The sequence below is a fragment of the Mus caroli genome, unplaced genomic scaffold (assembly GCF_978045245.1).
Source record: "Mus caroli unplaced genomic scaffold, Mus_caroli_1 scaffold_11, whole genome shotgun sequence".
NCBI classification, from domain to species: domain Eukaryota; kingdom Metazoa; phylum Chordata; class Mammalia; order Rodentia; family Muridae; genus Mus; species Mus caroli.
The window spans coordinates 112,339,336-112,356,275 of NW_028227266.1; the positions used below are offsets into that span (position 1 = coordinate 112,339,336).

General features: G+C 42.7%; 1 protein-coding gene across 4 annotated transcripts in view; it reads right to left on the minus strand.

Annotated features, from left to right (window-relative positions):
* Pdcd6ip (programmed cell death 6 interacting protein) overlaps positions 1-16,940 on the minus strand; it is a 56,848-nt gene that overhangs the window by 6,944 nt on the left and 32,964 nt on the right. For all 4 annotated transcript variants that reach the window (XM_021173407.2, XM_029481382.2, XM_029481383.2 and 1 more), the window contains exons 10-15: positions 15,807-15,984; positions 14,223-14,334; positions 13,371-13,540; positions 3,913-4,161; positions 2,613-2,747; positions 1,536-1,630 (exon numbers count right to left, since the gene is read on the minus strand). In XM_021173407.2, the coding sequence (XP_021029066.1) occupies positions 1,536-1,630; positions 2,613-2,747; positions 3,913-4,161; positions 13,371-13,540; positions 14,223-14,334; positions 15,807-15,984 (939 nt within the window). The remainder of the gene's footprint in view (positions 1-1,535; positions 1,631-2,612; positions 2,748-3,912; positions 4,162-13,370; positions 13,541-14,222; positions 14,335-15,806; positions 15,985-16,940) is intronic.

Consider the following 16,940-nt stretch of genomic DNA (forward strand, 5'->3'; position numbering starts at 1 on the left):
TGATCAATAGCTTCAGTAGGTAGGACCAGCAGTCACCCTTATCACAGCCACTCCTCCTACCTGTCACCTACACCCTCACTCTCAAAAAAGGCCCCAGGTAAAAATACACTAGAGGTATATTCTTCAATGAAAGAAATCGATGTGGGCGCTTAATGTAAGTCAGCACTACCTACACTTAGTCAATGATAATATTCTAACGGTCAGACTTTGAAAGATCTAAAATATATACATATACTACAAAGGCTTAAGACTCCCCCTTAATCAACTCCAGTAATTAACATATCTGTGGGAAATGAGAATTTCCCATGCCTTACTAATGATATAACTCAAAAGCTATGAAGTCACAGCTCAACAACGTACGACATGGAAAGTAGCTGCCACAGCTGCTCCACCCAACATTCCCCATGGAAACTAGGGTTTAAATCCCCTGTGAAAAGAAACTGAAGTAAAAGCCAACGACATTCAATTCTTTCAAATGCTTTGCCTTTAATTAAACATTTCAGTTAACAGTGAAATTAGGAAATCTGAAGGCAAATGGTCATAATTAGATAATTAATTATACTGATCAAGGTTACCCAGATCCAGAAAGACCAATGTCAAACGTTCCCACTCACTTTAGATCTGTGTGTTCACTTGGAATACCTGCACAAGGCGGGAAACGAGAAAGATCTGAAGGGAGGTATGGGTAACAGAACAGAGGTGAACTGACAAAGGAAAAGAGAAGAAAGAGGGAGATAAAAGGAGGGGCAACAGGAAGGAGGGTGAGGCAGTGGAAGGCTTGGGAGAGGGATAACCAAACAATAGGGATATTTGAAAGAGCCATCCAGAAACATACAATTTTATGTTTCCTAAATATATATAGATATATGGAGATGCATATCTATGTGCGTGCATATATATACATGTGTATATGTACATATATGTGTATTTTCGTGTAAATATACATATATATGCATATGTATATATATGTGTTGTGTTATATACGTGTGTGTGTGAGAGAGAGAGAGAGAGAGAGAGAGAGAGTGAGAGAGAGAGTGTGTGTGTGTGCATGTGTGTAGGCTTAACTGTGGTTTCTGCACACAGGGGACAGTGTTCTGGTTATTAAATGAGAAGTCAAGTAGCAGGTATGAATCTCTCCCCTTAAGGTGTCAGTCAATAGTTCCTAAATCCTGTCCTGTTATTCACATCCTAAACACAGTATCTGTGAATACGGCTCAGCTTTCTCTGGGTTACTTGCTGTGTCCGTCCTCCACTACCGGCCCTGCTTTCACAGTGTCTCCTCAAGGAGGGACCGTGCTATTTTCTGAACTGTTCATCTTCCGCAGGTTAATATACCTGAGCCTTTCCCCTCTGTACCCCACAGGGTTTCCTCAGCCTGGGTTTCTGCTCCTTTTCATTCTTTCATGCCAGATCAAGACGCCCCATGACTCTGAGATGCTCAGAGAGGAGAAGGGCAACTGCTGCATCAGCATCACCCAGCTCACCAAACACAGGACACAGCTCCGAGTAGCATCTGATGCACAAAACAAACTCACTTCAAGAGCTCGTCTCTTTCTGTCTTCCGGGCAAACACTATGTCACTGCATTTGTTCTGGAACCTGACCAGGATTTCAGTCAGCTCATTGTAAAACTATAAGCAAAGAACAAATACACATAATAAGTAAAAAGCGATTTTAATCTAGGGAAAAATACATTCTAACAATAATTTATCAATGCTGCTCAAACTAGAAGCTGAAATCATTTACACAAGAAGCATTCATACAATCAGTCGAGTAGCTTAGTACTAAGTATGTCCTAAGATTGGTCACTGACACTAAATATTCAAAGACAGTAAGTTAAGTTTTATAACCTTGAACGTGTTCCCCATTCTTAGACAGAAGCCAGCTACTAAGTGCTGATTCTGAATCCGTGCTCATGCTGAGGAAAACCTGTGCACTAACTTCAATCCAGGCCCAACTAAGGATAACTTAAAGTCCAAAGTGCTCAGAGAATCCCTCAGGTCATCTGACTGAACAAAGCACGGAGGCCCAGTAAACACCACCACACTGTCAGCACCCCAAGGCTTCACAGTGCCATCTACTCAAAGTACCGCTGAGTCTAAGCACTGCATCTCATCCGAGGCAACTGTACTCAGTGCCGTTACAGAGGTAAGAACCAAAAGGAACTCTGCATGGGAAAAATTTAAAAACCCCTTGTCTCCAAAACAAAATAATCAGAAATTTAAAAAGCCTTTCTCTAAACCCTTTAAAGGACAAAGCAAAGAAAGCACTTAGAACCTATCTTTGATACTCAGGCAGGTCCCAAGTCTGTCCTCACCACACCACCAGCACAGAAGATCAAAGCCTTTCCTCCACACATCAGTCCCAAAGACCCCTTAAGATGTCTCACAGGCTTCTGATAGCTCTGGTTCCTACAACACGCTAGTCCCCTCTCTATAAAGCTGACTTTTCAAAGCTCCACTAAGATGCTGCTGCCTCCACAAGCCCAACAGAAGCAGAAGGCACTAAAACCAAGTCAAAAGCACAGAGCTTGATTACTTGGAAATAGCAGCAGTGGCCACTCCTTTCCAATCCTTACTCATCAGCTCTAGTCTCTTCTGTGTGCACACATACCTTTGTGCCCTCCTTCAAGTTAGCTACAAGCTCAACAAAGTTGTCATACGCAGTTGCTAGGTTCTTCAGAACTTCTTCTCTCAAGTTAGCCTCGTTGTTAGACTGCTTCATTTTGGAGAATTCTTGGTGTGAGACCTTTGTAAAAAACAAACACACAAACAAAATATATGTTTATTTATAAATTTAATTCACCTTGAAATACTTAATTTTTCATTCATTATTTACTGAATACACCTGTATGTGTGCAGGTGTGCTTATGCCACAGTACACACCGGGATTTCAGAGCACAAATGTCAAGAGTTGGTTCTCTCCTGTCACCACATGGATCCCAGGGATGGAACTCAGGTTATCAGGATTGGTGGCATGCACCTTTATCCCCTGAGCCATCTTGATAGCCAATCAAAACATTTGTAATAGGAATGGGTGTAATGGCACATGTCTTTAATCCCAACACTGGGGAGGCAGAGGCAAGCAGAAGCTGTCACCTCAAAGAACAACAAATGCATTGATCTCTTTTCCAATTAGGAAATCATGATTGCTGATATGCAAATTTACAAGAATATCTAGAATTTGATTTATGCCAGTACACTGCTTTGACTTAAGTAAAATATCACAAATCCAATAGAAATCAAAACATGATTAGTAAGTTACCAACTTTTATCATACACAAAAACACCCAGATAAAAGCTGTTTACTTTAGAACACTTTATACCACTATAGAATTCTGCACACTCAGTATAAAAAGGCAAAGTCTCAAGTCCTATTAGTACAAACTACTGATGTGTAAATGCATAGCTAATGTCTTATTATGTATTAGCCAGATAATTCTGTAAGCACTGATGATTCTAACTAATGTTGACTCTTCCCTACAAATAGCAAGAAAAATAAAAAAGCAAATACTACAAATGATTTGGAAACACTTGTCTGAGGTAACAAGGCCTTCTAACCAGTATGCAGCACCCTAGTCAGAGAGGTGGCTTTGTTTCTAGTGCAGAAAACTGAACCTAGGCCCTCACACATACCAGGTGAATGCAACCTACCCTAGAGATGCTTGGCCATTGAGACTGCACGCTGCTCTGAAGCCCAGCACTTGGGAGGAAGACACAGAAAGATGGCAAGTTTGAGACCTTCCTGTGCTACACAGTGATATTTGAGTTCTAGTTTCAGCCTGGGCTGAAAAGACCCTTTATTTTTGTAAGTTCTACAGATATGCCATGTTCTACTCTGTGAATTCTTCATTTTTACATTTTTCAATGGTCATAGGCTGGTGTACACCTCCTATTTAAAAAAACAAATTTACCTGTATATTTTTTAGAAGTCCCTCCTGTTTCTTCAGAGACTCTTGAACTTTACTTGTTAGACCACCATAGATCCGATCCAGCTCAGTGACAGAGAGAGCCTCCTCATTTATCACGCCATCTTGGGCCAGAGCTGTCAAAAACTTGCTTGTCATGTCAAAATTCACCGACTTCAGGTCATTCTCAAGACTCTCTCTTTCCTTCTTTATTTCATCAAGATTTGATAATAAGGACTTTAAGACACTTACAACCTAAACAACAAACACATACATGGTCAATGGTAGAGCATCCCTGGGGACAAAGCTCAGGCTGAGGAACATAATCCCTGAGGACAGGGTTCTCAACATTTTTATATATTCAAAACACAAAGCTTTACTATTGAAAACAAACGGGCCTATCAAACAGTTACTGCAAAGACAATATTTTAAACTAGGTTTGGTGTTACCTTTAATCCAAGCATTGGGAGGCAGAGGCAGGTGGAGAACTGTTGAGTTCAAGCAAACATGAACTACATAATAAATTCCAGGCCAGCCAAGACTACACACAGAGAGCTTGTCTCAAAAGGAGCACAGGGAGGGGAAGAAGAAGAAGGGGAAGAAGGGGGAAAAGGGAAAGAAGCAGAAGATGGAGAAGAAGGGGAAGATAGAGAAGAAGGGGAAGGGGACGGGAAGAAAAGAAAAGAGTACTTCAGCACTGGGTACCAGCAGTCAACATGATGGACTGTTACTATGTGACCAGGGCAGATGTGTCCCTGGAAAGGTCCACTGCAAGACAGAAATAGTCCTTTTTTAGGACCACTGTAAAGACCACAGTGACCGATATGAAGTGTTCAACAGAACTCCCTGCAGAAGGCAGAGCACCTGCACCATGTACCCATTACTCCCTGGTACTCAAGATTTGTAATTCCCAGCACAGGGCTGGCCAAGCCCACTATACATCCAGGCACCTGAGCTTTATGGTATAACTGCAAACCTTGCATGCATTTTCAACTACATAGAGGCTTAGAAATCTAAGCACTCAGACAGATTTTTTAAAAAGCAATGAGAAACAGATCAGGACTTAAAAGTCTTATTTATTTAGTGAATTTAAACTTAACTCTTTAATTATGTGCCATAATTTTATCCGGCAAGGTGAAGTAGGGTTTATAAGTTTAAAATGTTAGACAATCTATCCGGTGGGAGGCTAGGGAGATGGCTCAGTGGGTAAACACTAGGGCCTGAACTTGGATCCCCAGTTCTGTTTTGTTAAAAAAAAAAAAATGGCTAGAAGCAGTAGCACAGCCTGTGACCACTCTCCATCCTCACCTGACCCCAGCGGTAGAGGAAGTGAAGAGGAACAGGAAGAGGAACACAGGGACTTATGGGCCGACAGTCAAGCTGAACAACATCAAGCTCCAGACCTACTGAGAGATCCTGTTTCCAAAAGTGAGAAGAAATGACAGAGGAAGACATTCAGTGGCAATCTCTGACCTCAAGAGTTTGCTCACCATATGTGAGCATGTGCTTGTATGCACAAACCACAAAAAAAAAGAAAAAAGAAAAAAATTTCTATTAGCACATTTAATTTGGTAAAGGACTAAGTTTATTTTAAATCTCTGTACAAACTGTATGGCTAACAAAAAATTCAGAATGAATGATGGAGGAAAGGAGAAGTGGCTCCATCCTCAGGTCTCATTGCGGATGGGCCCGGTGGACAACGAGGGAGGCCTCCCCACCACTCCAACAGTGTAACTGCCCATGTCCACTGGCACACTGTGCACACAAAATAGAGGATCCTAGCAAAGTAGTGGAGCCTCAGAATAGGCCCAGAACAGGGCAATGGCTGCTTCCCATCTTTACAGAAGTCCTCTCAGGTGCTGACAGCCTGCCACCTCCCCATAGTGCCACTGGAATGGCTGGCTACTCCAGGCTTGTGCAGACTCCCTACTGGTCCAAAGGCTGTATTTAATGCCTGCTTGCTGCACAGTGCAGTACATCTGCACCTCCATGTTGGTCTCTGGAACCTGTTTCCCCGGGGCCCATGATTCTGCCTCTCTCACTTGCTCCTGATCCCAGTTCTCACATCTCATCAGCCAAAAAGGAAAGTACGTGTAGAAAAAAAGGAAATTTGCAGAAGGGCAAACAAGTTAGGACCCACAGCTAGAGCACCACTGTCTGAAAACAATCTATGTGCCTCAGACACAGCATAGAAACTTAAACTTGGATCCTCTCACCAAATAGCAGGCCTAAATGATGGTGAGAACCACCCACTAGTGAGCTGCAGCAAGAGCAGACAGAAGGGCCACACGTGGACACAGGTTCCTCCTAGGGAGGATCTGCACACAAGCAGTGGGAAATGTAGGAAGAGCCCCACGGTTTCCAAGAAAGAGTCTAAAGTCAGCTCTACTTACAGCTAAAGCCTGCTTACTTCCTGATTTTCATGTGCATCACTTTTTAACCATGGAAATAATGCCTAAGTTCCTACACTTAACAAGTCTTGTGCTGTTTCAAAATGTTATGGTTCTAAGTCTCTGAAAAATATATCATGTTAAACAGCTGATTTATGATTGTGTGAATACCACAAACAGCTAGCTCCTTTGTGTCACAGGGGCCTCTACTCTACCCTGATAACTAATGGGCACCTACACTAGCTTAACTATAGTTCAGACTGTGTGATAATGCCCTAATTTTAAGAAAGTGGATAATAAGAAAAATGGATTAAGCTGCTTGCACAGATGAATGGCCAGTATAACAACAACAACAACAACAAACCCACTGCCTAAATAATCTTGTAAACTCAAACTTGAGGCTTGCACATGCATTACCATATCAAACTACACGGGTCTTACAAACTTCTTTCTCTCGTTTAAGCAGCTCCATTATATTACCTTCTCTTAACAGGGCCATTATGTAGACCAGGATGGCCTTAAACTCTCTACCCTCCAGCTAAGCCTCCGAGTGCTGGGACTATAGGTGTAACTTTGTCATTGCTAATACATCTCCTTATAATCAGCTTTTAAATGCAACTACCAGAATTATTTTATTAAATTAAGCGGCCAGCGGTTACTACTCCATCAAATGTGGGGCAGCTTTCAGAGTGGTTGTGTTGCTACCTCTGTTAATTACCGCTCCCGTTAGAGACTCCTTCGCTTCACAAGAAGACAACAGACTGATATGGCAAGAATGGAGGAATGGCTGGGTCTGAGACAAGGAAAAGTTATGGTAGAGTGGAAAGTCTTTAAAGAAAATACAAATGTAAAAACCTCCTTGGGTAGGATGGAGTTAACAGATCAGGGAAGGAAGATCTTCCCACAGCACAGAACCGAGAAACTTTGGCTTCTGGAAAAAGTGTATGTCACAAAACCTTATCAATTCAATAATGTTGCAAATGGCTATGTGTTTGGTTTTTGGTGTTTTGTTTTGTTTTTCTTTTTTATGAAAATAGATTTAACATCCCTGACAATGAGTCAAGAGACCCTTGGCGGTGCTTTTCTATCAGTCAGGGACAGAGTCCTTTGTTGATGTTAGCCTGATGCCTGGCTTGGTAGCCAAAGCTTTTCTATGCATAGGACTCATAAAAATCAATTAAATCCAGACAGCACAGCACAGGAGAAAGATAGACGTGCCCTCCAGAGCACTGCACAGTGAGCTATAGATACCTGCTTGCTGCCATGCCACACAGCAAGGACAGAAGATGTCACTTAGAGGCCCACCAGCCACGTCGCCAGCCTGCAGAGGGAGCTACCACAATGTGAAGGTATGTGGTGGACAGTGGAAGAGAAAGAGAAGTGGAGCAGCTTGAGTGTGGGGCAAGGAGACCATGGCACCAGACAGAAGGCCTGGTAAGGTTGAAGCAGGTTTGAAAACCCCAGCAATTTTTATAATTGAGAATGGCAGGTATTAGAGCCAGCTCCCAGCCACTTCTACCTGTCCTGGAACACAGAACCATGACACCCCATTGAGAGGACCATGATAGCCTGTCACATAGCATTAAAACCTAGAGTTCTCCCTGCTAATGGGGCAGTATCTAGGTAGTGTTTATCCAATTAGCTTCCCTCCCTGGGCATCCCTTTCTGCAAAAGGTATTAATCCCTTTTCACCCAGAGTAAGTATGCATTCCCATCCTCCATAACAATAAAACACTCTGGACAAGCAAGGTCCTCCACCAACGATCACTGCAGGGAAGGGGGCAGGGCCTGGACATAAAGAGCTGAGCCTAAATCTCCCGGAAAAGGCCTCTCTTCCAACCCCTCTGTACTTTCAGCATTCACTTGAACAGACTAGAATTTGCCCCATCCTGGGCTCAGCCATCCCCTTCCTGCCTGATACGTAGAGGAAGTGGGGACCTGTGGACCCTCGTTCCCAACTCCTCATGGTCCCCAGCAAAACCCGAGTACACAGGAGGCTGGGAACCACTGTTCTCAACTCCTTGAATCCTGGTGATATCTGGGTACACAGGGAATTGAGAACCCAACCCCTGCTGTTTCACACCGGGGAAACACGGGCTGGGACTGCCCCCCAGTCTTGGCTTGTGTTTCGCCTTCCCAGAGCAACATGATAATGGCATCCAGGGGAGCCAGGGGAGAGAGGCAGGCACAGCCCACACCTGGCCATTATGGAAATGGAAGTAGAGACACAAGACTGGAGAGGAGGAGCCTGTTCTGAGTGGCCAATCCAAAATCTATTCCATCTGCAAACAGTTGAAAGGCTTGAAAGAGCCAGCCCTGCTGATCCAAAGCTGCAGGATCTCCATGACACAGGGCAACACAGGAAAACTGGAGACGCCCCGTTAGGATCCAATAGTGATGGTGCCACAGAAGCCAGAGATCTCAAGCCAGATCAATGACTCACTGCAGTGAACATTTGCAAGTGAAGATGTGTAGACAGAGGGGGACACACTGTTATATACTATAGCTTCCACGATGAGATCTGTAGGCATGTTTTTCACACTGTGTAAAAATTCTTTGTGTTATCAAATGTTGATTTCTCTGCCCTCATATCTTACTTCAATCCCATAATGTTTATTTCATGAATCTCCTGTCTCACGTTTCTATACACAATGATTATCATTTATTCTCTGCCTTGTCAATAACAGTTGATCAGGCAATGGCTGGGCAGAAGGGAGGATAGGGTGGAAGTTCTACCAGCCAGGAGAGGAAAGGTGAGAAGACTAAGGCTGACTCAGACATGAGGAAGGTGTCCAGAGAAACATCAAGGCAGAACGTAACTCAAGCCCAGAAGGCCAGGCCAATACTGAAATACAAGTATCTCGGGATTTTGGCTGGGAGTTAACCAGATTAGTTTAGAGGATTAAGAGAGAGATCAATGACTGCCCAGGTAAAGCCTGACTAAATAAATCTTTGTCTCCATGTGTCATTACTGGGGAATCAGCTAGGATAAAGAAAAACAGTTGCGATATTTACTGCATACATTTATATTAAAATTACCATTACAAAGATATTTTCTATGCTTTATATTTTGTGTGTGTGTGTGTGTGTCTATTTTATAGGGGGAAGTTGCAAGGGCAAAGGGCAGATACGAGAGAACAGAGAGATGTGTGGGTCTGGGGTGCAACATGTGAAACTCACATTGATCAATAATCAATAGTTTTTAAAACAGGAAATAGATTTTTAAAATGATTCCTGATGATATATATCATGCTATTCTTATAGATCAGTACCTTATCTAGTCATCAACAGAGAGGCTCCCTCTGACAGCAGATAAGAACAGACAGAGAGATCCACAGCCAGACACTATTATGTGGAGAGAGCCATCAAATCCCTTCTCTTAGAAGAGGAGGTGGAAAGACTGCTAAGAGCCAGAGGGGATGGAGGACACCAGGAGGAAAGACCCTCTGAGTCAACTGGGCTAGGTGCACATGAGCTCAGGGAGACAGAAGCAGCAAGTGCAGGGCCTACAGGGTCTGCACAGGTCTTCTGCATGTGTCATAGCTATCAGCATAGTGCTTTATGGGACGCCTGACTGTAAGAACACCAAGTATAGACCTGTGACTCCTGTGCCTGCTCTTGGGACTCTTCCTCCTGATATGATGCTATGTCCAACTTCAAGACAAAAGTCTTTGTCTGAATTTATTGTATTTTATTTTGTCATGTTTGGTTGTTATCTCTTTAAAGCCCGTTCTGTAGCCTCCCCCAGCCTCGTCACTGGCATCTTTTGTTGTGTCAACTGCCCTGCCCTTCTCTGAGATCTTGCTGCCTGCTGAGACACCTTTGAGTCAATCAAAGTTGCTTGTTGCTCGGAGTCTTCAGGCTGGCTCCGGGCACCAAGGATGGACTTGGGTGGGGGGCGGGGGGGGCGGGGGGGGGGGGATAGGGGCCTTCCCCCTTTATAAGCATAATCTCTTTGTAAACTCGCAGGCCTTGATCAGAGAAAATTTGTCTTGGCTTCATTCTTTTCTCACCGTCTAGTCTCTCTTTCGGCCCAGCCTACCTTTCAGGAGTACCCAGTTCATGTAGGCCATGGGTGGCTTACAACTATACTGTTCTTTTTACGGAGGGAGAAAGGAGGGGACGGAGAGGTGGCAAGGAACTGGGAGGAGTAGAGGGAAGGGAAACTGTAATCAGGATAGATTCTGAGAAAGAATATATTTAGTAGAAGAAAAAACGAAAATAAGAATTCTATTGTGTATCTGTCCCACATTTTCAGTCTTACATGTACTATTAATTAGAAACATTAATTTTACATATACATGTATGTATGTATTTTGTGATAGTAACTATAAAAGGCAACATGAATTTGAGAAGAAGCTTTGGGGAGAGAACACTGGAAGGACTGGAGTGTGGGCAGAGCTGTGAATAGGATCAAAACACATTGTACTCATCTATGAAACTCTCGAGACCAAAAAAAGAAAAACAGACAATAAATATTTCTAAGACTTAAAATAAAACTGATTTTTTTTTGTACAATATATTCTGATGACCGTTTCCCTTCCCCCAACTCCTCCTGATTTCTCCCCATCTCCCCATCCATCCAGATCCATGCCCTTCCTATCTCTCCTTAGAAGCACAGGCATCTAATGAAAAGTAATAAAATATAACAAAAACAAACAGGAATAAGTCAAAATAAACAAACAAAAGAAAAGCGAGCCAAAGAAAAACAACAAGAAACACATGTATTTAAGACAGAGTCTAATCATGCAGCCCGACTAACCTGGATCTCACTATGCAGACCAGGTTAACCTGGAACTCCGAGACCTCACAAGTCCTACCTAGTCCTGCACACCATGCCTGGCTGTCAGACAGCAATGTTTCCCATGGACACTCTGGGAAAACAGTCATCAAAGTTTACGGTAAAAGTCTGAAACAGCTCTGATAACATATGATGTCTTCTTAATTAACAGAGGCTCATGATACATAAGCACAGCCTGCTGAACATTTTCTTTGCACCTCTGTCAGGAAATCCAGCTTCAATACAATAACTTAGTGTTGATTATAAAAGACTTTACCTCTAGTGCCGGGCATGGTGGCCCACGCCTTTAATCTCAGCATTTGGGAGGCAGAGGCAGGAGGATTTCTGAGTTCGAGGCCAGCCTGGTCTACAGAGTGAGTTCCAGGACAGCCAGGGCTACACAGAGAAACCCTGTCTCGAAACCCACCCCCCACCCCCAAAGAGACTTTCCCTCTGTGTGCAATGGCATTACAGATTATCAAAAAGCCTCTCTTAATTTAAATTAATAAATTTACCAAAAAATAATGGCTTACTAGTTCTGATTTTGCTTAGCACAAATGATTTTTGCTTTTCCATTAAAGAGAAAACAATCCATATAAACTTATCAATAAGACACCAATGGTCTGGGACTGTAGAACCTAACAAACCTTTGGTTTCAATCCCCAGCATGGAAAGAAAAAAGAAGAGACCAAAAAGAATAAGAAAGATATGTCCCACAGCTATCTTTCTCTAAAATTAAAAAAAAAAAAAATGCCAAGGGCTGGAGATGCAGCTCTGTAATAGCATGCTTACCCAGCATGCACAATGCCCCAGATTCAATCCCCTGCTCTGCCAGGACAGACATAGGACGGTTTCAGGTTAAAGGTTTGCTTGGGCATGTAGAAAGGCTGTCTCAGAAAAGGGGGGTTGGGAGTAAGCTGGGGACACAGCTCAATGTAGAATGCCCATATAATATGCACTAGGCCCTGGTTTAATCCTCAGTCCTGCAGGGCAGGGGCTAGGGATCCTGTTGCTGTTTCCTGGGGCTATTCTCGTGTTTAGATTCCTTGCTCTTCACATCCTCGTGTTCTGACCAGATCCAGGCATGTAGCTGGCATTCCTGGTCCACCCATCCTGTAACCCTGGATCCCTTAGACACACTGCTCTGCAGCTCTCTTGCTGTTGAGTGCTGCCCGGGACCTGCTCTGCCCCCCACACCCTCTACAGTGCACTCAGACAAACACGGCCATGAGGAACCTTACCTGTGTTCATTTATGCTACCTCTGTTCTCACAGTGTACCAATTTCCCAAGAAGACCCCCAAACTGGTGCCCCACACTATTGTCTAAATCCCAACAGCAACCCCCTATGCTTTTCCTGCTGAGTTTATAAACTTGTAACCAATCATTGTCATCTTTGTATATGACTAAGGTTCCACACTGGACAACAAGCTGAGATAAAGAAAGGTTATACTCATTTGCTAACTTTACAAAGTACTTAACAAGTAAGTCTTGCTAGAATATATATCATTATTCTATACAAAGAGAAATAAAGAACAGTATTAACAACTTTAGAAATCTATTGTGCCTGGAAATGTACCTTTTCAATACACTGTTTCTTACTTGCCTGGACTTACTTCCTAGGCAGCAGGGAGCCTCTAGTGTAATACAACTGACCTTACAGCAGCCACCACCACATTCTGCCTGCATTTTCTCTCCTCTCTAAGACTTCCCTAACGAGAGGCTCTCTGGGTTCTCTCTTCTACCATCATTAGAAATATCATTCTGATGCTGTCCATTTACTGTCATGCAGACCTTGCCAATCTTCCCTTCAAACCAGCCCAAAGTGGAATACGAAGAAAATCATGAAGAACAAAGAAAGTTGGAAGGCTCCCCATCTTCTTCACCCCAAGGGAAGTTTCTGTCCTTTCTAAGCTTCCCTTTTACAAAATCTGAGTTAAACACTGTTAGCATATGAAGTGCCAACTCACAAAAGTAACTCAACAAATGAAAAGTCCAACAGGACATTAATCAATAACTCCATTATCACTCAATGTATAGAGTGCTAGTTTTGATATAACAACCCCGATTTACTTCTATATGTGTTTATGTGTCTGTGTGTGAGCATACAAGAATGTGTGGTACTTGGAATCAAACCCAAAGCCTGGTGCAAGCTAAGCAAGGGGCCTTCCATGAAGCTGCACCTCAAGCCCGCCTCGGCTCAGAGTTGACAGTAAGACTCTGGCAGTCTCTACATAGCAACTTGAACAGAGTCCCATAAACACAGGACTCCCCATATCACGTTCTCCCTTCTTACCTCGCTGCCCTGCATGGTCTTTGCTGGGTTAGCAGAGGGGATGGCAGCATTCAGCTCAGGCTCCGGCTTACACAGAAGTGCGATGGTGTCTCGATGGGACTGGTAGCGCTCCTTCACCTGTCCATCCGCTTGCACAGCTTTATCTAAAACGGCTCTGAATTTGGCTCCCTCTGGGGAAAAGAGTTTCCAGAACTCAGCAGACTAGATTTTTAAAGCTCTGGTCCTCAGCTTGATCTTCCTTCCCCTTCTTAGACCCTAATTCACTAGACAATAGACCTCAACTTCTATCCATCTGTGCAGTTGTGATTTAGGAAAAAAACAAAATTACTTATGAAGCTAGGGTACAGTAATTTGTAGTCACTTAGTTAACATCTGCCCAGTGAAAGAAAACTAACATTTGTCTAGTTTTTATCTAGAACTCATATAAATACAGAAAGAAATCATTCATGCCAAAATCGGGTACAACTCACTGAAATAGTTCTCCTCTCTCAAGGGATGCTCTCATTTCAAAGAAAAATAGAACCATTTTCAGATATAACTAATAACAATAAAATCTCTAGCTAAAATGAAGATATTTATTGTAAGCGCAAATCTTAATAGTCAAAATCTTAAAAAGCATAATATATTTCAAAGTAGTTGTTAAGGTTCATTTTTTTAATCACCTAGGATTCACTACTAAGTCAAAAGGGAATTACCAGATCATACATATCACCTCACAGGGGCTTGGGAAAGCTCGAGCCTTACAGGATCAGCTTACTCCACCCGTCACAGAGACCCTGGACAAGCTTCACTACCGTTTATCTTTGTTAAGGAGAAATGCCTGGGTGTGCAGGTCACCGGTGCCATGGCTACCTGCTCGTAAGGGCTTGTACAGGTCGTTGGATGGAGTCCTTTGCCAGCGGTCCTTGAATTTTGCTCTCAAATCATTGTCAGTCGCTTCCTCTTCATCCAACAATCTTAGCGACTAAGGAAGCAAAATCATTGAGACAGCACTGTTAGCATTAAAAAAAGAAACCTCAAACATGTTTACTGTTGTTTATGAGGTCTGAGGAGGTTGTTCATATGGTTTGGTTTTATTGTCTTACAACATAGACCTGCCTAGCCCAGAACTTGCTATGTGGAACAGGTTGGCTTCAAACCAGTCCTTCTGCCTCCATTTCCCTCAGTGTTGGAATAATAGGGTATAAGCCATCAGGCCTGTTATTGTCTTAATGATCATACCAAATAAAGAAAATAACTAATGAGGTGAAAATTTTTCAATACCACTAATTGACTGCTATGTAGATTTTGTTTTGTTGGAAATGGTTTCAATATATAACCCATACTGGCCTCATATTTGTGAGCTTCCTGCCTTCTAAGAACTGACATTATAGTTGTAAGCCACCACATCAGCTTAGTACAAAAAGTGGTACATTCTTGTTGCAGAAATCTGAGTTACAACATGACAGAAACTTGCTCTGGGGAGGTAGCTCAGTAATAGTGGAGAGCTTGCCTAACAGGTGCAAGGTACTAGATTCTATTGCACGCACATGTGTACATGTGTGTGACATAGTCAGAGTTAAAGGTAGCTATTATCTTTCTCAGTAAAAAAAAAAAAAAAAAAAAAAAAAAAAAAACCCAGAGTGCTCAATAGGTACAGTGTTTGATTAGCATGCACACCATCATGGCTTCAGTCTCTAGCACCACATAAAAAACAGGTACAGTGAGCATGGTGGTGGTGGTGGTGCACGCCTTCACTCGGGAGGCAGAAACAGGCAGATCCCTGAGTTCGAGACCAGCCTGGTCTACAGAGTGAGTTCCAGGACAGCCAGGGCTACACAGAGAAACCCTGTCTCAAAAAAAGAGAAAAAGCCACAAAACAAACAAACTTCTTAGTTTAAGAAATGTATCACGGCCCCTAAGATCTTAACTCAGGAGAAGTGTGATTCCGTGTTTACTAAGAAACCTGAAGTCCAGGTGCTGCAGCACAGTTGGTAAAGAGCCTGCCTAGCGTGCACAAAGCCCTGTGTGCAGTCCCCAAGCATTGTGAGGGTGTGCGCTTGGAATCACAGAACTCAGGAGGTACAAGCAGGAGGACCCTAAGTTTAAAGTCATCCTTGGTTACAGGCCAGCTTGGATACCAGAATCAAAACTCTGATATCTAATACAGATCCTAATGTTTATACACAAAAGAAGTGACTAATTACGAAGTGTTATACCTGAACAGTTTGTTTGATCTCCACGGTTTACTAGCTATGCCACAGTCAGGTGACTCATTTAGCTAATATGCATTTATTTTCTTCCCCTAAGAATGGCTCACTGTCACTCAGGGAAATTCTTCCTGAAGCTGAAAGGCAAGTCAGGCACAGGAATCTCAACCAGGCACTGAGCACCACCCCCTGGGAACCTCGAGTCCTAATCCCACTGACACCACGCGAACACTCTTTTCAAACATACCTCCTCTAATATCTCTCTATTTCTTTGAAGCAGCTCAGGTAGCTCTTTTATCAGCTGGTCGACAGTCTGGATGCCTCCCTGTTCAACTACAGATGTAGACTTGGTAAGTATAGACTGAGGTACAGTGTCTCCAGACACATCTTCAATTGCTGCTGGAAGGTTAAGGGAAGCCAATATTCTGCAAAAATAGGAAACAAGTTGTGTCATGTGCAAGTCTACATTGCCTTTAAAATAGCAGTCACTTAGCCGGGTGGTGGTGGCGGCACACACCTTTAATCCCAGCACTTGGGAGGCAGGTGGATCTCTGAATTCAAGGCCAACCTGGTCTACAAAGTAAGATCCAAGACAGCCAGAGCTAAAACAAAGAAATCCTGTTTCAAAAGAACAAAATAACAATAATAGTAATAATAATAAATGACAGTCACTTATATCCACCCAAATCAACAATGGAGTTATCAATGACTTCTATTAAAAATAAGTGGGAGAGATCAATGAATTAATATAATTAAAACAAAATAATGAATTGGGGGGAGAGAGATGTGCTGGCTGGGTGGCGGAGCTGGAGAAAGAAAGCAGAGGACAGATAATTACAAGATTCATTATACGCATATATAAATTTTCAAAAAAGTATTTAAAAAATTTACAAACTGAGACATTTAACGTCAGAGTTCAGAATTAAAGACAAAAAGCAAGAAAAATGGAAAAATGGTAGGCGTAGTGGTACACGCCATGAGCAAACCAGGACTGAGGAGATTCGAGAAGCAGGAGGATCTCTGTGGGTCCCAAGCCAGCCTGGTCTACACAGTGATTTCCAGGAAAGCCAGGGCTACACAGAGAAACTGTCTCAATATTTAAAACAAAATTGAGGGAGAGGGGAAATATGGCCGGTAAAATACTCTACCATAGTCTTGGATTACAGGTGAAACTTAAATTATTTCTCAAATCAGAAACTCTTTGTTCTGTGTTGCTAGAGTTTGAATCCAGGGCCTTAAGCATGTGAGACAAACACTCTACCACTGACCAATACCCTACCACCAGAAATTACATCTATTAAGATGTGATCTTTTATATTTGTCTTTTATGTTGTCACAAATAAATCAGCAATAATGTACAATGGCTATAATTTTATATCTA